This window comes from Amphiura filiformis, chromosome 18, assembly GCF_039555335.1.
Source record: "Amphiura filiformis chromosome 18, Afil_fr2py, whole genome shotgun sequence".
NCBI lineage: Eukaryota > Metazoa > Echinodermata > Ophiuroidea > Amphilepidida > Amphiuridae > Amphiura > Amphiura filiformis.
Window position 1 is genome coordinate 27,656,369 of NC_092645.1, and position 27,840 is coordinate 27,684,208.

The following is a 27,840-nucleotide window of genomic DNA, read 5'->3' on the forward strand; positions in this document are numbered from 1 at the left end:
GTAGTTATTTGACTAAACTACCTTAAAACACAGTTTTTGAATACTGGCAACACTTTAAATATCAAAATAGAAATTGAATTTGTTTAATATTTAATACCTTGATCAAAAACATTCAATTGTGAAATAACATGATGCACAAGCATAAAAAATATGTTTAGTATTACTTAAATACAGGGGAAAAACACTCCATGTCAAATTTAGCATTTTTCAATAAATGTGTTATTTTCTGGCAACACTCCGCTTTACTAATATAATCCCCCAAGCCATTTATATCAATTTTGAATGGGGCATGGTCTGCTTTGTTCACAACCACAATTACAATATTCTGGGAGTCATGGCCAATAGTTTTTTTGCACCTCAAAAATAGGTCAAAATTGCCACTTTTTCAAAATGGCAAAACTTTAAGTGTTGCCAGGTCAAAAAGAGATACAATCGAACACCACATGAATAATTTTTATTTTTTGTTGGAAAGTAGAAAGATGGTTCATTGTAAGGATCTAATCAATTTTTTTCTATCTTCTCGAATAATGGAGATATGGCCCGTTCTTTATTAGGCAAATTTCAGCATTTTCAGCCTGAAATGAGCTAAAATCACCTAAAATACATTTCGGGTCGTTACCATGGCAACGGGTAACATATGAGCGAGCAAAGTGGATTTTTACAATCTACACCCAAAGCCCTTTCGACCAACACCATACAAATTTTTTGACCTTGGCCAACCATGTATGATAGTTAGGTGGGGTCCCTCTTAAGCTTTAATAATAAAAAAAAATGATAACTTAAAAACATGTCAAGTTTTCAAATGAACAGGAACCTTGTCTTGTAGTCCATTGAATGCATAAAACATAATGTAGTAGGCCGCTCATCTCTCATGTCATTTTGCCTAAAAAAGCGGTTGAGGTTTTTGTAGGATAACTCAGTAACGATAGGCCGTAGATAGCACAAACTATACATTTTTCAATCCTTGTCACGAGTAATTTTATAATATCTTATAACAAGATCGAAGCATTTTCAAATTTTCGCCCCCATCATGCCCATGTGACCTTTCGTGCCCTCTAGCGGAAACACCTACCCTACGAGTTGTGTCCATTACCCCCAAGCAATGATCTAGATGATCTATAGGATTATCTTAAACATTGGTTGACATGGGTGTTGAACTCAATCCTTAATTAAGGCCCGTATGAGATTTAGCTCCTAGACTATAGGCTATAGCTATTCTCCTCCGTCATCAGTTGTACCCTGTAAAGCTTTCTCTTGTTCATGTGTACCCACCCCGACCCCGGCTTGTGTCCCAGAACATTAAGACTTTGCGGTCGGTCGTCCCTTGTAGTTCTTGTGTTTCTTGACATGGCCACCTTCGATGACGTTGTATCCCATATCAACGAAAGTATCTTGAATAGGAATTGGTTCGATCTTCAATACTTGTCGCATCTGTATGAAAGAAAGTGAACACACACAAAACGGTACTAAATACAGCATTATTTTTTTCTCTTTTTTGATTACAAAATGTAATACTGTTTTGACAAGGAAACATATATATATGAATATATGAATACAAAACCCACCCAAGTCCATACGTTGGCCAAATTGAGTTAAGCATGGGAAATTGTTGCTATACATACATAGGCCTGTCATATGTATGAAAGAACAACTCAAATTCATCCTTTGTGTCTATTGAGCATGTGAGAAATAGCATGTATGAAAGAACCACCCAATTCCGTGATTTGAGTCTTGTAACACATTGATTGAAATCCAGTATGTATAAAAGTCCACTTGTAACACATTCATTGCTGGAGAGTGACTTTTGAAAAAAAAAATGGATTTAATAAAGGAACGTGTGTGGTTTATATTACATGGCAGAATGCTTATCAACATTATACATACCTGTGTGCTTTATTTTGTATTATCTTACTTGTGGTAATCTCATTCCAACGTTGTTGTCTTTGTATATATGATTCAAAAACCACCCAAGTCCAAAATTTAAAATGAACCCTACAAAGTCCCTGAAATGCTAATCGTCATACTTTATACAGTTTAATACACTCATTTGCACGTAAAACTGACCATATTGACCAGGTAAATCTAACTTAAGGAATTAAAATGATACACAGGTTTTCTCTCAAAATCACTTCCCATGGACTTGGGTGGCTTTTGTATTCATGTATTCATATTATATAGACCTGTACAAAGACTAATTTTAAGTTACGCATTCTAATTTGGGGAAAACGCACTTTTTAATAATTTTCATAATCAATTATCACAAATAATATAAAATGGGATATGATCAAGCAAAACCAGTCGGAACTCGGAAATATTAAATTTTTAGTTTCTTATAGGATAGTAAAAAACATTTTACAAAGCTGTACTTTGCAGAAAATCCCAAATTGAACACCCAGTTCCAAAGATATGAGCAATTAAAAGAGTTTTCAAAATAACAGGAAACAAAAGGAAATATTTCCTTTGTTTGGCTATATCTCAAAATCAATATTTCCGAGTTCCACCTGATTTTGCTTGATCGCATCACAAATATTAAAATTATGAGCTAACTCTTAGCCTGTAGCCCTACTAAAGAATTCGAATGCTTAGACCTTTGCCAAGTCTTATAGGTTTAAGTAACTACCGTACAATTGTAAAAAACAGGCAAAATTGTGTTTTCCCCATTTGCCCTCAAATGGCAAAAATATCAAACTTTTACTTTTATTTTCCAGTTAGTAACTTTGTTAGTACAAATGAAACATAGCTAAACCATAATCCGTTAGATAGTTCTGTTTCATTTGGCAAAACAATTAGATAATATTTTGTAATAAAAAAAATAGATGCGCTAAAAATAACCTGGATCCGTAGAATCATTAAAAATACGGAGACAGAGTGGGCAAAACTCTTTCTTAAGACAACAGGTATAAATCGTATCCAGGACATTGAGGGTGGATCTATTAATATTATGAATTTCATGAATAACAACAATGATAAACCGAATCAATTTTGGAAAGATGTTTTTTTGGCATGGTTTAGTTTTTCTAACTGTCATCAACCAACTACCAGACAGGAAATACTGAAAAGTTCACTTTGGTACAATGAAAACATTAAAGTGGGTAAACAAAGTTTGTATTACCAGCATTGGGTTCGTAATGGTGTTGATCTTGTAAATGATCTTTTAAATGAGAGAGGGGAATTCCTCTCGCTAGAGGATTTTACGAGTACTTTTCATGTTCGCACAAATTTTGTTGAGTACGGTGGTGTAATATTGGCGATCAAAAAGTCATTTCCAAAATTCTTTGACAAACCTGGTGATACTCTTGTTTACCCTACTATTCCATTTCACTTTGATGTCCTCTTTAAAGATAGAAAGGGTTCCAGAAGAATATACATGTATAATATTCTGGTTTCGAGAAAACCAATTGTTCGTAAATATGTACAAAAATGGGAAGAAAAGCTTGAAGCTACATTTGATCCTTCAAGATGGAATGTTATTTTTAATACACCCTTCAAATGTACAATAAGTACTAAACTCAGGTGGTTTCAATTCAGAATAATTCACAGAATCCTTGGTACAAACGCATTTTTATTTAAAATAGGGATAAAAGATTCCAGTCTGTGTACCTTCTGTCTGGAGGAGAATGAAACTATGATTCATATGTTTTGCGATTGTCATGTAGTTAAGAAATTTTGGGATGATGTGAAAAGGTGGATCGAAAACAAAGTTAATATAAACCTCTCTTGGAAAAAAGATAATCTTCTTTTTGGCGTTGGTCCTAGCTATATTATTCTGGATTTGATTCTAATTTTATGCAGATTCCATATATATAAAATGAAAATGAAAGAAAATAACCCTTCGATCCACATTTTCAAGAAAGAACTGCAAAATCATTACAAATTAGAAAAATATATTTACATATGTAATAATAATATTGGTATATTTTATAAAAGATGGGGCATTTTCAATTCACTCTGTAGAGAATAAGATTTAGACCCTCATACACGCGGAGAGGTTTTTGCATGGCGATGTGTAGTGGCAGAACCTTGTAATGTGAGGTTCTGTACTTACATAGCGTTGTGCGAGAGCTTCTCTGTGTGTATGCAAATATATTTCATCATGTGTATCATGTAATATCATTGTGTATCATGTGTATGATTAATGTTTACCTCTGTTTAAAGTTTAACTTGAATAAATGTTTTTTTCCTTTGAAAAAAAAAAAGAAAAAAAAAAAAAAATAGTGCTGTATTTTTCTGGTATGGAGAGTATGGAGTATGCATATGAATGAGCAAATAATTGGTTGACAAAGCTTCACAACACCCTCTATATCCAAACACTTTTTAATATACTACAACATTTGCCCCATAGCAATTTTTTGCTCCCAAAATTGCCCTTTTGGGGAAAACTCCCATCAATCAGTCAATCAATGTACTCATTTAGTATAATGCTTTAGGAAAGCCCTTGTTTGATATATAATTTCAAACGTACAAATGCGCGAGCACGCAAAACATTTGGCACATTCAAGCTAAAATGGTGGAATATGGTGCAAAAGTGGAACAATTTCGGGCAAATGGACACTTTTTAGGCTAAAATAGCCGGCCAACTATGACGTTAATTTGGTCAGAAACCTACATGCAGACGTCAACACACTACACAACATTGAGGATTGATTGTATGGACCGCCTCTTATCAAAATATTGACCTCCCCCTCCCCATACCCACCGAATTACGCTTATGCACGGCGTTGAAAGGAAATTTTGCCATTTGGCGGAAATTGTACGTTTACTATGAAATACTTCAATAACAAGAAAAGAAACAATTGAGTGGTTTTTGAGAGAAGATTTGGATCATTTTCCCCAGGAAATAAAGATGGACCTTACCCTGGTAGTATCAAAGTCAACTGCTTTATTCCAAGTTGGTGCCATTTCTTTCGCATCTTTGTCGAATATTGCAACAGCCTTGAAGATCAATTTAGGTAGATTTGAGGTTGATACGTTGTAACCATGTTGTTGGAATTCAGCTTTTAATATCTCAGCCACATCAGACATCCACATAGATTTGTTTACTAAGATATGACGACGACCTAGGGATAAAGCAGATAGATGATTCTGTGACCTACATAGTCTGGACCGTGCTGAAATATCAATATTTGGCTTGACTTAAAAGTAACGTCCGCGCATGTGTTTTCATAGGCATGATAGGAGTATAGGTATACAGAGACATTTCCATGAAAATCTGTGAGTGGTTGGAACACCAATGGAACACCATTGTTTTGCTTGCTAGTGTCTCCTGAACAACATATTTAATAAGGACAAAAAAAGGAAGTGGGGGGGAATGCTAATTTGAATATTAAAACAAAAATGACAAATTTAAAAATACAGCATGTACAGCGCGTATTTAGTACGCAGGGGGGGGGGGGTGCGGTCGTCCCCCAATTGGTAAAAGTATACAAAAAGTCCCAAAAATTACAATATGCGAGCGTAGTGAGCCAAAACAATCAGTTTCTTTACGCTTTTTGGTCAAAAAAAAAAAAAGAAAGTCCACTTTTCACAAAATCGCCCTCCCTCCAAAAGTCCACTTTTTCAAAATCAGCACCTCCCCCCCCCCAAATCCTGCGTACGGGCCTGTTCTTACCTGCAGCTTCTGGCTCCGTCATTGCCTTGATATGTCCTCTGGCAACATCCCTCACATCTACGACGCCAAAGTTAATTCTCAAATTAGCAGGTGGGTCACTAGTCAGTATTCTCTTGACCAGAGTAATGGAGCTGCAATAGGACCCTGACAGCACCGGACCCATGACATAGCCTGGGTTGACAACGGCTAATTCAAACTTCTTATCATCTATATAAAAGGAAAATAAAATTGATTCAGCTGAAGGAGCCAATTAAAAAATGTTCTTATTATCATTGATCTGTAAAGTAAAATAACCAAGCATTAGGCTAAAAAGAAGATTTATGTCTCAAAACGCCCATCCGACAGATGCCTTGAAATGATGCCACTATATATTTTGGTAGTGGGTCAGCTGGACGATTTTGTAATTGAAGACCTGAGCGCAAGAAGACCGTAAGTCCACTTGGCCTCTCAACATGTATACACTAAAGTTACGTATAGTTTGTTAGGGCTTTATAATGTTTAATACATGTTCCAGGGTGAAAACATCAGAAAGGTTGTGAAAGACTTGTTTTGGCCCCTGAACATGTATGAAACATTACCAAACTATACGAAACTATACGCAACTTGAGTGTATACATGTTGAGGGGCCAAGTGGACTTACGGTCTTCTTGCGCTCAGGTCTTCAATTTTGCCCACTGAAAACTAGACACAAAAAAGAGTGTCGAGCACCGATACATCAAAACTAAAGTTACACATAAAATATAATGGAATGGATACTTTCAGGCCGGATAGGCCCCGTGGACGGCTATTCTTAGGAGCAGCATGTCGAATTTTACACACAGATAATACTTACCAGGTAATGATTTCATGAATTCCCAAGCACTCTTCTCAGCGAGTGCTTTACTTTTGGGATAAGGTGTGAGGGTGCTGACATCAGGCCAATCTTCTTCAGTATGTGCTCTTGGTTTGGGTGCCGCAGCATCTTTAAAACACAATTATGATAATTTATAATTATCAAATGCAATTCAAACCCCATTTTGTAATGCTATTGATCGATGTTAAGAACAATACCGGTATGTTCCTATAATTTTTGATCTCAATACACATTAGGCCAAATAAAAAATAAAACATGTTTCACGTCCTCTCCCGCTTCCTTTTTTGAGGTTTCTTCAATTTTATTTTTTGAAATTCAGTTATAACTTTTCAAAAAATACGTGAAACATGTTTTTTATTTTACTTGGCCTTATCATCCTTGTTTTGTATGTCTATGATAACATTAAGGGGTACTACACCCTGTGGTAAATTTGTGACTATTTTTGCATTTTTCTCAAAATTAATAACACACTGGTAAAAAAAGTTATGTATATTATTGGGGCAAGGAATCCAATTACTACACTGAAATTTCAGTGACTCAAGACAAGCGGTTCAGTAAATATGATAGGAAATAAGGTACATCCTAGCGGTACCTCATTTTCTATCATAAGTATCGAATCGCTTCTCTTGGGTCACTGAAATTTCAGTGTAGTAATTGGATCCCTTGCCCCTATAATATACATAACTTTTGTTACCAGCGTGTTATTAGTTTTTGAGAAAAATGCAAAAATAGTCACACATTTATTGAGGGGTGTAGTACCCCCTTAATTTTCATTTTGGTCGATTTTGCAGGATTTGCCAAGGTATGGTCGATTTTGCAGGTATCACGGGCCTCACAAGAAACTTTCAAACATATATATACATACCCGAAATAGCATACACCGAGCTTGTCAACACAACACGTTTCACTGTGCCCGCATCGGCACAAGCTTGTAGCACAGATGTGGTACCCTGCACTGCTGGTTTGATGAGTTCGTTCTCATCTGTTGGAGATGCTACTGGAAAAGGACTTGCAAGATGGAGCACGTGGGAGCATCCCTGAACAACACTGGATAAAGAAAGGATTTCAAAAGCGACTTATTTTACCTGTATACAGTTACATAAAAGAATGATGCATTTTGGATGCGAATCACGGCCACTGTCATGGTTAGCACATTCCCGGCGTTGCAGGCCGGATTTACCTTTTGGTGGCACTGGGCCAGCCAGGCCAAAGTTTGGAGGCTCGCAAACGTGTGTACAAAGGTATGTGTACTCATGTGGCCAAGTTTTGGTTTAGGTATAAGATCGGCAGGGGTGGCGGGAGCATCGGAGGGAGAATTAAATTACAGGACGACGACAATAGCTTTTTAGGACAATTTCAGACTATTTCAGCCCAAAGAGAAAGTGAACTTTGCTATATAATGGGTCAGTTCCAATTTTACCCTATTTTGGCCCAAAACATGGGGTTTTTCTCGGGCTTTAAGGAAGATGCACAGGGCAATTTTTGAGCCCTTAAATTTGAGGGGCACATGAGTCGGGGGACTCGGGCCCATCTGGCACAATGGTAAATCCGGCCCATGTCCCTGGCGGTGATGATTAGCTGGAAATAAAATTAATTGGCAACATCTGTAGATTCCTTGGTACATCTAGAATTCGGATGGAAACTATACAATATCGTGCAGTCAATTTCGAAAAGAGTAAGGTGTTAGTCACTGTTGACTCTACCAATCCGTCCCAGTTGTGCTATACCATCAAGTATATTCCCGTGTTTTCAGTGATAAGCCCCATTGGCCTTTTTAGATAAATCCCACACACCTCAGATATCGCCGTTATTTGACGTCACACCGATGCGCATATTGTTTAGCGACCATCGTATCTGCGCATTGCAAGTCGTCGTGACGTCAAATGACGACACCTGGGATCTAACCCCATGAAAAGGTCAATTTACTGACATGATTGCATCCCGTATCATAAAATGAATTTCTAACCAAATGGCATAAGCCTAGACTAATTATGTGGTGGTTTACATTACACGGAAGCACTCTATTTAACGTTAGTTTTAGACATTTAATTCTTTTCATTATTTCTCACCCGGAACCAGAACCAAATTTGTTCGATCTTCAAATCGACCGCGGAATTAATGGTAAAATTTGTAATGTTCAATAGCATCACATGCAAAGATTTGAATATATAATCACAATTAACAATAGTCATACAATTTATAGATTTCCCAAATAACAAGGATCGACCCAAATCATCATCAGTCGGCTGCGGAGCAGGCGACTACAAGCTTTCTCAAACTAATGCGATCTTGGGCAAGCGAAACAATTTTGTTTGGCTGCAACATCCCTTCAGTACTGTAAGTACATTGTGCGCGGCCGTCCAGGTTTCCTCTTCCCATGTGGTGGAATATAAAGCGCTTTATTCTTTCACAGGCTCGCCATCTTCAAGACGCAGTATAGCGCCGAGAAATTTGAGTTGATGATGCTGTATGTGTTGACTTGTGTTAAAACCTTTCTCATATTTAATTTACCACATATATTAAACTTTATTTCTCCGTCTTGATGAATCTTGACTTTGGCAACCAGTGGAGTGGTGTTGGTCAGGTTGTAAATGGTTTCATTTTTTTCGACCCAAATAAGCAACCCTATTTATTATTGCTGGTTTCATACTTTCCTGCCGCTTGCCGCTTTGATTTTGCTTCACTGCGCAGTTGCATCAGAAACGCTAGCGGTGACCAGCGGCAAGCCGATATATCAATCACTTCACTCCGCTTTGCCCAAGCGGCAGCACCGCTGGGAGTTGAATTCGAGTCAACTTGGAGCGGTGCCGCTCTGACGTTTGAGAACAAAATACGATTTTGGAGCGGTGCTTAACGACAACAATGGCTTTCAGAGTCATGGCGCCAGTGCCGCTCAGCAGTGTGCCGCTCCGCTTGCAAACAACTACAAGCGGCATAATGAAGCGTCACGCTGCTCAGCGGCAAACGGCAGAAACCAGCATTACGCTAGGGCGCCTTCGCCTATATGGAAAACACTGAAATAAGGAATCAAAACAGAAAAAAATATAATGAGACAAAACCCACCTTGCCCAGCACTGCTCATTCAACAAGTCTGCCTCCACAAGCTCCAATTCGTGAGCTGCATTTGGACAAAGATCTTTCAAATGTTTCACTTTGTTCGCATTCTTTAGACTTCTCACTGTTCCTCGTACTTTGTATCCAGCTTGTTGCAACTGCTGAACTGTATGGGTGGCAATGAAGCCTGATGCACCGGTTACCAACACACCTGCATGAAATAACAATAGGGCATAATGTGTAATAAAAATTCCCTTTAAAAGGAAAGCCAGCCTCAATGTAGAAGAGGTCTTGTAATTAGTTTTGGTCAATGTGAAAGGCATTTTAGGATCACGGCTTACTACAGCCATGTTACATGACAGTCCACCAAACCATCAACGGTGAGAAGATGTACACTGAAACTGCAGAAAACATTAACTCCTAATCTCCTGTCAACTCTTTAATTCATTATTGTTCATTATTATTAATTCATTATTGTTCTCTAAATTGTTCTGTTCTGGTTTTATTTGTCTTTTCAGCCTTTTACCCACGATATTTCAATTTCCAATTTTTTAATACCATAACTTACGAACTCAAGACAACTTTTAGAAATATTCTGATACATTGAATAGATTTTTACACGTCTTCAGTGAAGATATCTTACCCTTCCCAGAATCCTTTGCTACATGACACATCACCTCATTACAGCAAATGACACTCCAATTACTTTGTACAGCTTCCTTTGTTCTTATTTTGAGAATCGACTCTAAACATTAGTCAATAGATCTCGATGTCGTCTGACGTCTGTTTAATTAGGTATTTGTTGTCACCCATGTCGCACTATCAGTTGAAAGGTTTCTATACAAAACGATTCTCTTATAAACCATCATGCACACAGTTTCCACCTCAATACACCTGAGCACACATTTTCGTCCAAGAGCTCTCAAGCAAGCAGAATTACAAAATGGGCTATTCCAGATAAAGTATGCACACCCCCCATAGAGGATATGGAAACTTGATGCTCTAAAAATCTGGAAATCCTCATACAAAGAGCAAGAAAAGTCTGGAAATCCAGGTAGCAAGTGTGTTCAAGGGGGTTGAGGAATAAGATTTTGATCAGGAAAAAAACTGGATTTCCATTAGCCATCCCAAAAAAATTCTGGAATTCCAGGAGTGAGGAGCAAAAAACCCCTGGAAATCCAGGCAACATTATTGTGTTCAAGGGGGTTGAGGAATAAGATTTTGATCGACAAAAAATCTGGATTTCCATTAGCCATCGCCAAAAATTTCTGGAAATCCAGTAGTGAGGTTTAAAAAATCTGGAATTCCTAAATGAAAGACAAAAGGGCATACAGGAATAGTATGAATGCAAAATAAATGGAATTCCAATATAGGCCATAGAGGAATTATGTTTAAGATGACCAGAAAACTTGGAAAGCGTTATAAAAAGGGGGGGGCAGAAGATCTGTAATTCCATAGGGCATAGCTGAAAAACTGTTAAAAAATAGTCCTGATTTCAGTGCGTATGAATGTGTATCTGATCTGACCCAAAATAAAACAAATTAACGAAATAGCCACCAAAATATAATATCAATTTCCTGGATTTCAATGTAAGCAATTTTGCACTGAAATTTATCTAATTTTGCATCAAAAAATTTTTTTATTATAAAAATTGAGCCAATATTCCCAGTTTTGAGCAAAGTCTGAAATGGTATCCCTTTTGAAAGCAAGTTCATTGAAAGCAAACTACTAACTAGTAGGAGCAAGAAGATCTCTGGTAGGAGTGATGATGATGACATTGATGAGTTGCAACTTGCAAGACCTGTTTGTTTTACCACTGACCTTTTTAACAAGTTCAAGAAAAGTCAATACTATTATGTAATTGTTCATGGTACATGGCACACACACAAAGGGAAAATCAATATTGTATTAAAGTTCTTGGTCATAAACCTCTTCTTCATGCCTGTTCATGCAGTACTGTACATTGTAGCCCTTTTAAATGCTACACGTACCTATCTGTTTTATTTTATAAATTATTTACTGGGGTGCTTTTAGAATATTTTAGTTGAGATGCATGTACCCCATGTAGCTGGATGTCAGAGAGAAACTTTCTTAATTCTGTGTATTAAAAACAAATCTACCCATCGCGGCTTGGGGTTTTAATACTAATATTAACAGGCTTGATTTCCGGGATGGATTGATTTTCAACGATGGATACAAATTTTAAGTTTAGCATTAGTTTTTATTATTATAAAAATTAAAATGTGACAAAATAAAAAAGTAAAATAAATTTAATAATACTTAATAGTATTAATGGCTACGAAAAACCCCTTCTCTACGGGCCCAACCGACCCAGAATTTAAAGTTTATTTTGCTTAAATCATAAAATTATACCATATTTTGGCTGAAATTTAGAAAATATGTCAAAATTCTTCCGATTTTGGTGATGATTTTACTTTTTTAGGGCAATTTTAGCTTCCTCTAGAAAAAAAAAAAGCACAAAAACACCCGACCGTACTTGAAGTTGAAAGGTCTATCTGCCCGTAGAAAAGGGTGGGTTTTTAGTCGCCTAAAATACTTTTAGATTAATAAATAACATGACAGAAAAAAAAACCAGAAAATTTTACAATAATAGTTTTTTTCTGTTCATTTTAATGCAAATTTTGAACAAATAGTATCGGCAAATTCATATAGCGATAAAATGCCAAGATTACACATAAGTATAAAATTTGAAAGAGGGACTCTTAAATATACATTTAAAAATCCAAAAGCAAAAATCAAGAAGTACATATTAAAATTGATTTACTATATTATTTAAATGATGCTCCTCGTCTAAAAAAATCCGGACCGTGTTTTGTATCTGGAAAATGTTACGTATTTACGAACTAAAATGTCAGACGAATTCGTCTATGGATTGTCTGAAATTGATAACATTTGAAAGAGGGACTATGAATAGGTTTTTTTTAATTAACTTAAATTTATCAAAAATGGTAAAAACTGAAAAAGTTGATTTAAATCAGCGATTTGTTTAAATCTAGATTTTTAAATTGACCAAAATCAGGTTTTCATCAAAATCACATTTTAAATCAAAATATCACAATGTGAACCAAAAATCACATTGTAAACCAAAAATCACATGAATTGAGTAAAATTTATCCCAAAGTAAAAAAGGAAAAGATTTTGCTCTGCTGTTTAGTAAAATTTTGCACAATACCGGAGTAAACGTGTTACATAATCAAGTTGAGTAAACTTTACCCAGTTAGAAGGACGTTCCTTTACCATCCAAGAGTATGATTTTATCAATGATTTAGTAATATTTTTTAAGAGTGTACAATTGTGCTAATTCATTTCATCTTTTTAATGGCAATCAACATGATGAATTCATGTTTGGTGAACATGGTTCACACAGCAAAGACAACCTGTTTGTCAACTATGTAATTGTAATTGCCAAGCTTTGTATTAGCAAATATAGATATGGTAACCACCCCAATCTTCTCTTTTTGTTTGATAATGAACTCAAAATTCGCAATATATCTAATTGTTCAACTTAATTTCTTATACTTGTATATTTTATATAGTGTAATGCAATAATCTGTGTGTTCTGAAAATGTGTGATTTAATTATTTAAATATGTATAATATGTGGTTTTCGTAATATGTATAATAAAGGCTTATGCCTGACAACTCGTCAAAAAATTTAATCAACATGATGAATGATGAGAGATTTTTACTTCAAGTGATGCAAATAAGACTATACTCAACTGGTTTTTTTAAATTAGTCAATAAACAAGCCTCTGAAGACAGGCACTGCTAGTTTAAGACTTTTGGGCATTATTTTTTTTATATTAATATGTTAATATAGGTTCTAAATTATTTTCGTTAATTAACACTAAAAGTTTGCATTGTACACAGGCTTACTATATTCAGTCACATTAATTTGCTGTTTTGGGGGAAATTGGTGATTTTTGCTGACAAGGCTAAATACAATAAATTACGGGATATTTTATATACTGGTACTTGTGAAAAATATTATGGAGACTGGAACATATACACAAAATAATATTTATATAAATTATTTATTTATATACATTATTGATCAAGTTTTAGCTTAGAATTCTGCACCCATGACTGCATAAAAAAATTCCCAGATTTTTTCAGTTCATTTATTATTAGATGCATTTTAAACCCATACGTTTAAACTTTTGATTGTGAAAACAATTCACCTGGACTGTTGATCATGTGCCATGTCGGCCATGAATTTTGGCAAATTCTAAAAGCAAGATTTCAGTGCCTCGATTTGAAAAAATAATTGATATGTTATTGACCTATAAAGTACCATTTCATAAGAAACCCCTTTGACACTTTTACAATATGCATTATATGAAAAGGTAAATAAATCCAAGTAAGGTAAGTAAGTGCTCACAGTAAAGTGCTCAACCAAGAAGGGAGCTGGAATATATTTAAAATAGACTTGGTGGTTACGTTTATTAAAGCATGAAAAACATGCATTATTAGTTCATTATGAAACCCTATGAAAACATGCATATTATGAAAAAGCCTGTGTATGACAAGGCAAATAATATACTTCTGTTAATTTTGCTCCTAAATGGTATTTTTGGACTGCGTTATTTTATTCAGTTCATGACCGGTCAGAATGGGACACTTTGAAAATTCATAATTCGAAAAGTTTTTGTCCGATTTTGACCATTTCCACCAAAATACTTCTGTTGATGATATCCAGACAACAATCGTTTGCAACAACAATATGAAATTTTGATGGTCGTCCTTGTAGCCTGTGGGTTGCATTGAAGGCCTACTATGTATGAGGGGCGGTCAAAAAGTTCGTAGAACAAGGTATGCTACTTTGTCGCACGGTAATGAATTTGGTCTCATTTGAAAGCTAGCTTGATCCTTCAAAACATTACTGCAAAAGTATTTGATTTTTGCATCACTGTATATGGGCAGGACACTCTGCTGAGGAAGCCTACCTCCTTGAATTCACAGGTACTACCAGAAGTGAACACAGGGTCATCCTGGAAATTTGTTCCGACGGTCAGTGGTGAAAACTCACATAAAATTTAACAATGTACTGCTGTAAATGGTGATGAAGTCCTTGATATTCAACAGCAACGAAATGGTCCTTAGAGTTCAGGGATGGAATGAGTGTCCTTGAAGATCATCCAAGGTCCAAAAGACTTGCTGACGTCACTAATGATATACGTGCTGGTATAGTAGCATTGATAATGAATAAAGAACCAAACAAGAACGATAGCCACAAAAATGACAACTCTGATGAAAGTGTTTATAACATAAATTTATTAGGTATTACAGGGTGTCTTCTAGATGGAGTCCCAGTATCTTTATGCACAAAATTGATACCCAGTTGACATAATCAGGTGAACGCCTTCTATACACTTAGAATGAGGGCCGAGACAAGTTTCGTCTATATGAGATTAAAGGTGATAAGACATTAAATCACTGGAATTATGAGTCTATTCAGTGGACGCACCTGGATCTCCCACCCTTAAGAAGATCACCACTCAATCACATAGTGGAAGGTCTTCATCGCTGTTTTCTGAAATTCAGGGAGAGTCATGCCAAATGAAAGTACAATCATGGGCATCTATATCATACAATTTTGATAGTAAAATTGAGGCAAGCCATCATGTGAAGAAGGTTGGTGGTAGGAATGAGACTATTGTGTCCTGTACCCAATTCTCAGTTTGCCAAGCTGCCATTCACGACTAACTATAAATCAACCATATTGTGGTCCAGCCAGGGTCTCTAGTTAGTGAAACCTATTTTAGAATTTTAAGACCTACCTTCATAATACCAGGTTTGCTGGTGATCAATGCTGGTGAGCCTTCACTGAAGAGTGGTTCATGGAGCAATCGGAAAACTTCCGTTTTGTTGATATAGAAGGTTTCAAGAAATATTGCGACAGGTGCATTTAGGTATGCAATGACCACGTTTAAGATTGACATAGAAAGAATTTGGCTAGTAGGCCTACTCTTTCAAGTACCTTGTTCTACGAACTTTTTGACCACCCCTCGTATGTATACTACATGTAAAAGTCAGTCTCACATCTTCTATTTCAGATATATTTAATACATGTAGGCCTACTCTCCCAAAAGCAAGCTTGAGAACTAGTTTGGAAAACGTAAATCCAGTTTTAAAACAACAAAATATTCAGTGGAAACACTCATGGCTTTCGGAGTATTATGACTCTTATCATGTATCGTGTTTTATTCATACGTCCCCAAAGAATATGTAAGCTTTTTGACCGTCCCCATCAGGGAATTCCCTTTTACAAAGGAGCACCTGCGTAGTACAAGGTACTGCCGCAATTAGCATAAGCACCATCGGCCCGAAATGATCGGACTCGTTTTACTTGCTGTGGCTTCATGTATTTATCATGTAGCCTATATATTATGTAATATATTTATTTCATTAAAATACGGTTTTATATTTATTTATAATCCAATCCAAGATCCAATATTGATTACACAATAAATTGAAGGATTGCCCTTACATTAAAATCAGAAACATTACTAGAAAATACATATAATCAATACAGAATAAAATAAAACAAAACATAAATTATGTGAACTGGTTAGAGGAGGTGGGACTGGATGGCCAATTTGAAGGCCTGGAGGGTAGAAGCATTGACAATAGCTTCAGGGAGATAATTCCAGATGGAGGAGGCAAACGGATAAAATGATCTCTGGGACAATGAAAGCCGGCGGAAAGGAACTTGAACAGCGCGGGAATTGAGGTTTCGTAGACCAGGTCTGGGATGAGGCTGGAAAGGGTTGGGAGAAGAACAAAGATTGGCAAAGATTTTAAATAAGTGACACAGAGAAGCAACATCACGACGCTTACTAAGAAGAGGCAGATCGGAATCCAATAGAAGGTCCTCATGGGAGAGGTTCCAAGATAAGACTGAAGAATGACACGACAGGCGAATCTTTGGGTAGACTCAAGACGGTTGGTAAGGGTTATGTTAAGAGGATGCCAAGTAGTACAACCATACTCCAAAATGGGGCGAACCAAGGCCAAGTACAAAGAACGACGGATGCTGAAGGGGGCTGATTGGAAAGATCTATGAATGAAGCCGATGATTTTGCGAGCTTTTCTGCATATGTTATCAATGTGAAGATTCCAGGAAAGCTTGTCAGACAGCCAGACACCAAGAAATTTCGCAGATGACACACGTTCAATAGGCAGGCTGTTAAGAGTGAGATTGAGATCCGGAAAAGGGTCCTTCTTAGTGGAAATGACCATGACTTTTGTTTTGGAGGAATTGACAGAAAGGTGATTAAGGGAGAACCAAGAATGGATGGAATCAATGTCGGATTGGAAATCAACCAAGTCATCAGGAGCAGAGATAGGCTTGAAGAGAGTAGTATCGTCTGCATAAAGAACAAGAGAACTGTTTAAAGAAAAGGAAGAAAGACACAAGTCATTAACATAGACAAGAAACAACAGAGGCCCCAGGACAGAGCCCTGGGGAACTCCAGAAAGCACAGGAACAGATTGTGAGTCCACACCACGGATAGCAACCAACTGGGACCTGTTGGACAGGTAAGACCTGAACCAAGAGAGGAGTGGACCGGAAATCCAACAGCTCTGAGTTTATGGAGCAGAGGGCTGTGGGGGACGCGGTCAAAGGCTTTGGATAGGTCAAAAAGAGCCATGGCGATACTTTTGCGATCCTCAAGGTGATTGTACCATTCATAAAGAGCAGTTGAGAGTGCATCCGTGGTGGAAGACTTGGGTAAGAAACCAAACTGTCTGTTTGTGAGAATATTATTGTTGATGAGATGCTGCAAAACTTGACTATGAATAACCTTTTCCAGAAGCTTACTGCAAATTGGTTGCAAAGAGATAATATAAAAACAAGATTTGAGGCTTTAGGTATTTTAGTCTAAGCTCAATTCTTATGCATATCAAATTATCCATTGACAATAAAACAATATTCGAGATGAAAGGTAGAAAAAAGATCTTGGCTCAAGACAGAAAGAACAGTATTAAATAGAACATAGTTAAGGACATAATTAAGCAATTTTGTCCTAATGAATTTTTGAAAGAACTGAAGCAAAAACTGAGTTTCACAACCCAATCAGTTTACAGTTCGAAACGTTACAGTTCATGGACCTAAAGACCCGGTTTAATAAAATATTGCAATGCATTGAGAAAGCAACATGATTACCTCGTTCCTCCATGTAAGTAACTATATTTGCAAAATGGGGCCGTAAAATTTGTTAGGCAATTGAAAAACTCCAACCTCTATACCCCTCCATGAAATTCCAGATTTTTCATGAACAAAACAGGGTCGGAAATCCAGGTTTCTTCCTCAAGTATGCTGTGGAATTCCAGACATTTGAGAATAAATTGTATTTGCCCACTATGGGGGGGGTGGGGTGGGTGGCATAGGGCCTACGATGAATGTACATATAGGCCGTGATATAAATAATGATAGACTTTTTAAACATGATCAGCCAGTGCTGGCTCTGGAACTGGAAGAATTTTGGTAGGCCCCAAGCCGAAAAACGAATTCGTCTCAGCCCCAAAGTAGCCTACCATTAGGGCCCCAATTTAAAGTAAATTAATTTTAAGCAATTTTAATGTAAAATTCCAAATTTTAATAGGTAGGCCTATATATAATTCACATAATTTAAGGGCTGGGGTATGAACGTTTGGACAGTATTTATTTTGGGACATTAGAGCACATCAGACATATCGAATTGCATTCTGAATACGAAGAATGTCATTCTGATATCAAATAATTTTGATTTTTTGAAATTCGCAATTTAATACACATTTTATGGCAAATCATTAAAAATTGATATTTTTTATATTTAACAGTACTTGAAGTAAACTTTATAAATCTGATGATTTATACTTAAAGTGTATGTAGGTGGGATAAAAAGCCGACGATCAATTGAAAATTTTGACCTTTTGTATTGAAGATTTGGATTTTTTTTCCCAAAACACCAAAAAAAATAAGGTCTTTTTGGGAAAAAATCCATATCTTCAATATGAAACGTCAAAATTTTCAATTGACCGTCGGCTTTTCCTCCTGCTACATACACTTTAAGAATATATCATTAGATTTATATAATTTACTTCGAGGACTGTTATATATCAAAAATTTGAAAAATATCAAATTTTTATAATTTATCATAAAATTTGTATTATATTGTGATTTTCAAAAATGAAAATTATTTGATATCAGAAAGACATGCTTCGTATTCAGAATGCAATTCGATAGGTCTGAGGTGCTCTCATGTCCCACAAAAAATACTGTCGAAACGCAATAAACGCTCATTTTAGATCCCTTAAGATAGGGGCGGTCAATAAGTTTGTAGAACAACGTACTTGAAAGAGTAGCCTACTAGCCAAATTATTTCTATCTCTCTTGAGCATGGTCACTACGTACCTTAATGTACCCGTCGCAATTTTTCTTCAAACCTTCTATGGCAACAAAATGGAAGTTTTACGATAACTCCTTGAGCCACTCTTCAGTGAAGGCTCACCAGCATTGATCACCAGCAAACCTGGTATTATGAAGGTACAAATGTAGGACTTAAAATTCCAAAATAGGTTTCACTAACTGAAGGCCATGCCTGAACCACGATATAGTTAGTTTAATTAACTGGCCCCTCTGTCGTGAATGGCAGCTAGACAAACTATGAATAGCGTACAGGACACAATCCGAGAACAGCCACATTCCTACCATCAACCTTCTTCACATGATGGCTTGCCTCAATTTTGCTATTAAAATTGTATGATATATGCCTATGATTGTACTTTCATTTGGCAAATGAGTGTCATCAAGACTATCCCTGGATCTCAGAAACAGCGATGAAGACCTTGCACTACGGTAACCGAGTGATGATCTTCTTAGGGGTGTGAGATCCAGGTGCTTCCACTAAATTCACTCATAATTCCAGTGATTAATGTATGTCTTATCACCTTTAGCCACATATAGATTAAACTTGCCTTGGTATATAAAAGGTGTGCACCAGAATATGTCAACTGGTATCAATTTTGTACAAGAAGATTCCGGACCCTATCTAGAAGACACCCTGGAATACCCAAATGTTAATGGATTAATATTGAAAACACATTCATCAGAGTTGTCATATTTTGTGGCTATCTCATCTTTCTTATTTGGCTCTTTATTCATTATTAATGCCACTGTACCAGAGCGTACATGTGTATCATCAGTGGTGACGTCTTTTGGACATTGGATGATCTTCAAGGACGCTCGTTCCATTCTTGAACTCTAAGAACCATTTTGTTGATGTTGAATACCAAGGACTTCATTACCATTTACAACAACTGTACATTGTTAAACTTTATTTGAGTTTTCACCACCGTCGGGAGAAATTTCCATGATGACCCTGTATTCACTTCTGATAGTACCTGTGAATTCATGGAGGTAGGCTTCCTCTGAAGAGTATCCTGCCCATATACAGTGATGCAAAAATGTTATATCTTTGCAGTAGGCCTAATGTTTTGAAGGAACAAGCTTTCAAATGAGACCAAATTCAATACCGTGCGACAAAATAGCATACCGAGTTCTACGAACTTTTTGACCGGCCCTTGTACTTCATGCCGATTTCAAAACCTTCTGCGCCCCTCCAGCACCCACCCTTAGCGTTTCGCGCCTTGTACAAGGTCTCATATTGCCCCCCCATGAGCCAGCTGCTAGTAATCCAAAGTACATACAAGTATATCATTTTGAAAATTAAATGAGTTAAAGAAGGGCAAAGAATCTTATATATTGGTAACATCAGGGTTTTTTAAAGTTCGGTTTTGAAAGAATAAAAAATGCCGTAATATTTTGGGTGACAACATTAGCCTACAAAAAAAAAGTTATTTCGGAGTGATCTCTAATAAACTTGGTGTTTTAGTTCTGAAAAAGGTGTGTAAAAATCTAGATTTCATGACGTCAAAGCTGGAAAGTCCGGGGTGGATTTGCTACTCCTCTATGGGCCTCATGTTTGGTATTAAAAGTTAGGGAAAAATCTGGATTTCCCACTATTTCCTCCATATAGGTTGAATATGGGTTCCACAGTTGGTAAGTTGTACAATGACTTTAAATTACTAGTATAGTACCTAGAAATCCTGGTACAGTATTAGAGAAAAGACTGGAATTCCTGTCTACAATTTTGTAATTTCGCTTAATATTACATGAAAATCATGTTGTACAGTAGGGGAAAAACTGGAATTCCAGTCCATAATCATATGAAAAAAACCTGGATTTCTGATATCCTCTATGGGTCCCACGTTTGGTAAATTGTGTAATGACTGAAATTAGCTGGAAATCCTGCTTCAGTAGGGGAAAAGACTGGAATTCCTGTCCATAATTTTGTTAAAAAACCTGGAAATCCGATATCCTCTATGGGTCCCACGCTTGGTAAATTGTGTAATGACTTAAAATTACCTGGAAATCCTGTATACAGTAGGAAAAAAACCTGGAATTCCAGTCCATAATCATATAAAAAAACCCTGGAAATCCGAGTTCCTCTATGGGGGGTGGGCAGCATTTATCTGGAATAGCCCAATCGGCCCATCAAATAGCAAAACACGCCATTTCCGCAGTATATAGCGTAGCCACTGCATGGGGCAGGGGTAGCAGTGTGCGTGTACAGCACATTGAAAGTGGCGGGGCCAGGTTGTTCAGTTCCCCCGAATGCAGTCTGATTAGGAGTGTACGCGTTTTAAAAGGCCAAGGAATCCTATTTTGAGGGGGCAAATTTTGACGTTTTGCACTGTCAAAAGTGACGGTCTCTTTCATGCCTACTTTTTTTCACACCAAGGAAGTTTATTACTCGCTATTTTTTTTAGGCATTTGGATTACACATTTTGGTATTTTTAAAAACTTGGATTATTTTTTTTCTTCTTCTTTCCTTCGAAATTATTCTTGATTTCCCCGAATGACCACCAAAAGTGGGGAGCTTTGCGCACGCCACTGGGGGGAAGCCTCTTTAATTTTCCATCCAAATTCACCCCGATCATGGGCCAAAATATTGCGCGTTGTGTGGGCACATAACATTGCAGACATTTTCGTCACCATCATGGGCGAAAATAAAATACAACATTTTAGCTCGCTACGCGCGCGCACATTGCGTTCACGTCCCAATAAAGTCTTTTTTGGAAAGCTCAAATACATGTAGGGCCTATACAGTATCTCTAAAAACCAAACCGGTATATATAGTTGCAATTGCAATTTGTTTTTCGTCCGGGTCCCCGATTATTTGCACCCCCAAGAAAACTGGCTACGTTCCTGCATTTGGGGCGAAAATTATCTTCAGGGCACCTTTTGATCGTGAAAATGTACGTCAACCCATATAAAATAGTGTGAATCCAAGTTCTACGAGAAAAATTAAGGTGATTTTTTTAAAGCCCATACACGTAGGCTTACCCCCACCTTCCGATGGTCCCCTTTTGCATCACCCCCCACCCTACAAGTGTTTGTGAACGGTTCAATTTCGAAAACTGACCTGCTTCCATACCCGGGGGCACTTCAATATGAAATGGATATAGGTGTAGGGCTGGCACTTTCGCACTAAGGGGCATTCGGTGAGAGCAAAATGTAAAAATATGGTGTCATTGGGTGAGAGCAGGATTTTTTGCATTCGGTGAGAGCAAAATGTAAAAAATAGGGGGTCATTGGGTGAGAACATGACCTTTTTTTTAAATGGAATCTTTGGGTGAAAGCCGAAACAGCGCCGCAAAAACCTCGGAAATCGAATTTCTAGGTCTAAATGGCTTCAAATTTCATTGTTTTTTCAAAATAAGTAACAAAATCAGTGATAAATGAAAGTTGCTGTTCAAATTGAACTTGTAAGGGTCTTTGGGTGACAGATCAAATGGAAAAATAGGGGTCTTTGGGTGACAGAGCATGTGTTCGTAAAAAATATGGGGTCTTTGGGTGACAGCGATGCTGAAAAAGGGGTCTTAACAGCCCTACATACGCGTCACCTCCAAAGTTGGAGTGCCCCCCCAGGCTTCCATAAGTCGGGTATCGTGTGAACCAGTACAGCCCCGGAAACAGGAATAAACAATAAACAAACGGGTTAAACGCTGGTCCCAAGTTGAATGTCCTTTCAGCGATTTTAAGGTAGGCCTAAATGTCCTTTCAGCGATTTGCTCATTCAGAAAATCCCGCCGGCCGAAAATCGTATATTCAGTGTTGTGTCATGTTGTGGTACGACCCTTTGTTGTGTATATCACCGTCCCGCACGCCGTGACGTACTGTGTGTTATGAACATCGTGTATGCGTTCGACTAATAATTCCATCGTAATAATAAAGCGCTGAATCAGCCTTTAATTCAAAATCACGGATTTTGACAAAACTACAGCACTCAGAGTCTTGATTTTTGCAGGGTATATTGGTTTAATAAAGTACAATTTAATCGTGTAAAAAAGGGAATTTTAAAAATTTAGGGCGTCTTCCTCAGCAAATGTTATAATATGGCTTTAAAAAAAATCATAAAAAAGCCCAATTTTCGCCCAAAGTAGCCTACAAATATTTTTGTGAAGTTGGTAAAAAAAAAAAGATTCCTAGATATTTTTATCTAGTTTCTAAAAATTAACAATAATAACAAACAATTTGGCCCACGATTTTTTTTTTTTGTTTCGTTGACCGAAAACCTCGGTTTTCTTTTTTTTTTTTTCGGGGGGCAAATTTGACCTCACAGATGAATCATAATTTATACAAATTCTCATTAGTAAACATGACAATAGTATAAATAAATTAAAAGCTCCGTAAAACAAATTTTGTATATCACATATGCACATTGCTTTCAATTAAATTTAAAAAGATATTTGGAGTCGCATTTGATGACGTCATATTTTGACCAACAGAGGTCATAATTGTTACTTAAAACATCCACATGTATACGAAAATAGTTAAAAAGATTGATCATTTGGTTAAGATATAAAATGGTCACTAATTTAAGTCTTAAAAAACAGAACAAAGTGTACTGAGAAAATCGCATCTCTTTAGTACAAGTCGACGGGAAATTTTTTTTTACAAAATTGGTATAGCACATTGTTTCTAAATTAATTGGAATGGTTAGATCAATGTTTTATCTATTCTAATACGCAAGAAGCAAAAATGATGAATTTATTTTTAATTTTTTCACCAAAAATTTGATAACGTCATCATTTTTGCGCAATATCTAGTTTTTGCAATCCTAGCGAAAAAGAAGGTTTCTGAATTCATAATTCTGAGGTTTCAGATTACCATCACTGACCATGTACTCTAGAAGGTAGGCCTAAGAGTCTATGCTCTGACTGAATATTATGTTAACTGAAGCAAAGATGAAGTCTGCCATACAGTGGTGCAATGTCTTTAGAATAGCTTAGAATCATGCCTAAATTAAAATGTCGCGGTCCCAAGGCCAAAAAAAATATGTGATTATATGAAGAAATTTGATTATTCCGAAGATTTTTTTTACCCTAGCCACTATCAGATGAAATTACCGCAAGCTCAGTCATTGTCATGGCACACATCATTGCACTCTTTATACTGAAGAAGCCTGCCATAACAGTCATGACAGTAGTTCAATGTCCTTTCTCGTGTCCTTTCCTTTGCAGCTCTACATGTACTGATTAAGCCATATTGGCTATTTCTATTAACCATTGCTTTACACCAAAATGGCAATTTTTTGTGACATTATTATGCACTTTATAATTCAGAACAGCATTATGTTATTTTTCTTTTGCAATTATTTATGCACCATAAATAGGCACATGTAGCCCTATGTGAATTTCTGACAAAATAGTTCAGAAGAGGCCTATATTTCAGAATCATGTCTAAAATTGAAATGTCGCGACCACAGGCCCAAAAATATGTGATTATGAAGAAATTTGATTTTTTTATACTATGATAAGGTGAAATTACCATAACCGTCTTTTAGGGACGCACCATTAGATTCTCAGGGGGGGGCATGGGAGTTTGGGTCAGGCAGAATTTTTTTTTTTCGCCGCCGAAGGCGGCGGAATTTTTTTTTTTTTTTGCCTCCAAAAGCACCAAATTTTTTTTTTCGCCGCCTTCGGCGGCGAAGTTATTTTTTTCAATTTTAATGTAGGCCTACATTTTTTATACAAAGTTGGATGGGGAAATTTTTTTTTTACTCATCAGTGAGGCAAAATTTTTTTTTTTTTTTTCTCACTAGTGGGCAAAGTTTTTTTTTTTTTTTTTTTCAAAAAACTCCCATGCCCCCCCTGGAAATCTAATGGTGCGCCCCTTACCATGGTGCGTATCATTGCATGTTTACCGAAGCCTGCCATAACAGTGGTTCAATGTCCTTTCTCGTGTCCTTTTGCAGCTCCGTTGGTGACTTAATAATGGCTCTTCTACTCACTACTTTGCACAAAAATAATACCATTGAGCCCTTAGCAATTCAGCACAATATTATGAGCTATTATGGGGTTTTTTCTTATGCCATTATTTTATGGACCATGTGAATTTCTGACAAAAATGATTTGAGCAGATCGAGCATCGCTTTTCAGAATCATGCCAAAATTGGTTTTGGCAAAATTCACCATTAACTTCCATGGAAAACCTAAGAATCAGGTCCAAAATTCACCTTTCCATTTTCTACCTTGTAAAATTAACTTTTTTGGTCATCAAAATAGTGCATTTCACCAAAATATTGCATGAAGATATAATTATACAATTTTTTTTCATACAGGGGAAAGAAGAATTACGCATCGCACACTAGCACAATTAAACATGAATTTACAAATGTTTCCATTTGTAAATTCATGTTTAATTGTGCTAGTGTGTTTCCATTTGTAAATTCATGTTTAATTGTGCTAGTGTGCGATGCGTAATTCTTCTTTCCCCTGTATTATTGATATATTAAGAATACGATTAAGCATCATTAATTTGATCTCGTGCGCTAGTTTGTAATGTTTGAATGTTTCCATGTTCCAGTGTATGATGCGTAGGCCTCTTCCCTTGTTTGCAATTTTTTTTCGTTAACAGATAGGCTAATTATTTACATGTGAGTGTGACATTGTATTCTCCACAGCAAATATGAAGTTCATACTAGGCCTACATGTATATTTACTTTCAATCTTTTTAAATAATTTAACTTATTTAAAATAATTACAAAAACTGCATTTTCAACCCAAATACGGTATCTCAGCTCACTTTTCAGAAATGCCAGCCGGGTTATTCAGAAAGCTGAGACTCTTATGGTTTAATTTAAACCCGACTGGCACCTTTTTGTCTGAAAATGATGCACGAAAACCTTAACTGGAGCAGATAAACCGATGTGGCCTCTCAACTACTACACAAAATTCATGTTTTATAGTAACTAATTAACTTTTGTCTACTTACGTGTTACTTCAGGGTGGTTTTGAGCTGCCATTGTTTGTAGTCGAATTGGAAAGAACAAAAATATAGTACTGTCATAAATCCTTCAGGCTCTCAAACTGACTGCAAACCACACAATCACTCCCGTTATAAATAGCGCCGCCTTACCGATGAAGAATAGTATTTACATACCAATTATATAACAACAACATTATCGCCCTTGAACTTGTAGCGTATGACTCGACATATTTTTTTCTCAATTGTAAACTTGCAGTTGTAGCTATATGACTCGACATATAACGTAAACTTGTAGTATATGACTCGACAAAACTAGAGTGTGGATAGGCCTAATATGAGAGTTGCGAGTGCGAGTTACGATCGAGTTGCGAGTTCGAGAATATTCTTGTGATATGACTCGACATATTATTTTGCTAGGGTGTGGATAATGTGCGTATATTGCGAGTGCTAGTTGCGAGAACGAGATGCGAGTTCGAGTTGCGAGTTGAAATCTGCGAGTTGCGAGTTGAAATTCACGAGTTGTTAAATATAAAGAAAGTTGCGAGTCGTTTGCGAGTTGCGAGTTGACATTTGCGAGTTGTCAAGGGAAGTTGCGAGTTGAGTTGCGAGTTGAAACATAGACCTAGGGTCTATGGTTGAAATTTGCGAGTTGCGAGTTGAAATTTGTGAGTTGTGAGATAAAATTTTGCAAGTTGCCGAGAGAAGTTGCGAGTTGATTTGTGAGTTAACACATGTTGACATAATTTTCAAACTCTGAACTTTCAAAGCCATAGTAAGTGATTTGCTCACAGCGACCTCCACATTTTTTTAACTTTTTGCACGATTGTAATCCCTATGATGTACGGTACGGTACTTCATGTGAAAGACTAAGCCTGAAATGCTTTAATTTTAGTAAAATTATATATGTTTCTATAATACACCCCCCATGTTATTATTCCCCATACTTGTATAGCAGCATATTTTTGTACAACGTATGTAGCATGGCCTGGAATTAGACCCTAACAATCTACTATCTGCTTATGGTTGACTTATGGTAAGCACATGGACTACTTGAGAATCAAGTAGGCCTATACAGAAATATGCAGAGGGCAACGCAGGACAAGCATTCCATCTGGGTGTTACTGTTAATGCTCACTAGCAAATATTAACTCGCAAATTTCAACTCGCAACTCGTAAATTTCAACTCGTAAATACCAACTCGCAAATCAACTCACAACTGCCTTCGCAAGTAGGCCTATTAACTCACAACTCGGCGCAAATTTCAACTCGCATCTTGCAACTCGAAGTTTTTCAGTGTAGATGAAAAGTTTATATGAAGGATTTGACGGGTGCCCATTCCGAAATGCCAATTCCAAAGTGTGGATTGCTCTCGCCCCGTTTGAGCCCCGATCTGAGCTCAACTCAAAATAGGGCCTACGAATCGTACGAGACGACTTGGGAGTAGTTAGGCTTAAGGTAATACACTATTTTAAAGTGTTGCGATTTGGTAGTTCACAACACCGTAAATGTCCGTTTTATCATTTATACAATTATTAAGCGGAGTAAATTAAGCACAGGCCTAATGATTTTACCACGCATGGCCTATATCTTTCTTTTTTTTTCATGCCTTTTTGCGCTATCTACTGAAGATAGCATTAAGGGGTGGTGCAATAATTATGTGTACCGGGGGGTGAATTATAGGGGGGCAAAGATTTTTGGCAGGCTAGAAGGGGGGGGCAAGCATTTTTGGCAGGTCAAAAGGGGGGTCAAGCGATTTTGGCAGATCGAAAGGGAGGCAAGCAAGTTTTGGCACAGATATTTTCATATAGGGTAGGCCTATAATCTTCTTCCACGGTAAACCAAACAGCTTCCGTGGTAAACCTTATAGCGCCATCACTTGATGAAAGTACGTTATTAGTAGGCGTGAGTTAAAAGCTATCTGGGCTAGAACAATTGCGACTGCAGGTAAAAAAATACTCGTGGCGGTTATATTATACACGTCTAG

At 36.9% G+C, this 27,840-nt stretch overlaps 2 protein-coding genes across 2 annotated transcripts in view; both read right to left on the reverse strand.

Moving 5' to 3' along the window:
- LOC140140075 (uncharacterized) overlaps positions 1 to 27,840 on the reverse strand; it is a 76,482-nt gene that overhangs the window by 38,763 nt on the left and 9,879 nt on the right. The window lies entirely within an intron of this gene.
- On the reverse strand, positions 748 to 26,212 carry LOC140140074 (uncharacterized). Its single transcript, XM_072161892.1, has 7 exons — positions 25,863 to 26,212; positions 9,525 to 9,726; positions 7,327 to 7,508; positions 6,441 to 6,569; positions 5,609 to 5,815; positions 4,855 to 5,057; positions 748 to 1,431 (listed from the first exon to the last, which is right to left on the reverse strand). The coding sequence occupies exons 1-7, from the start codon at positions 25,891 to 25,893 to the stop codon at positions 1,300 to 1,302; spliced, it is 1,086 nt and encodes a 361-aa protein (XP_072017993.1). The 5' UTR covers positions 25,894 to 26,212; the 3' UTR covers positions 748 to 1,299.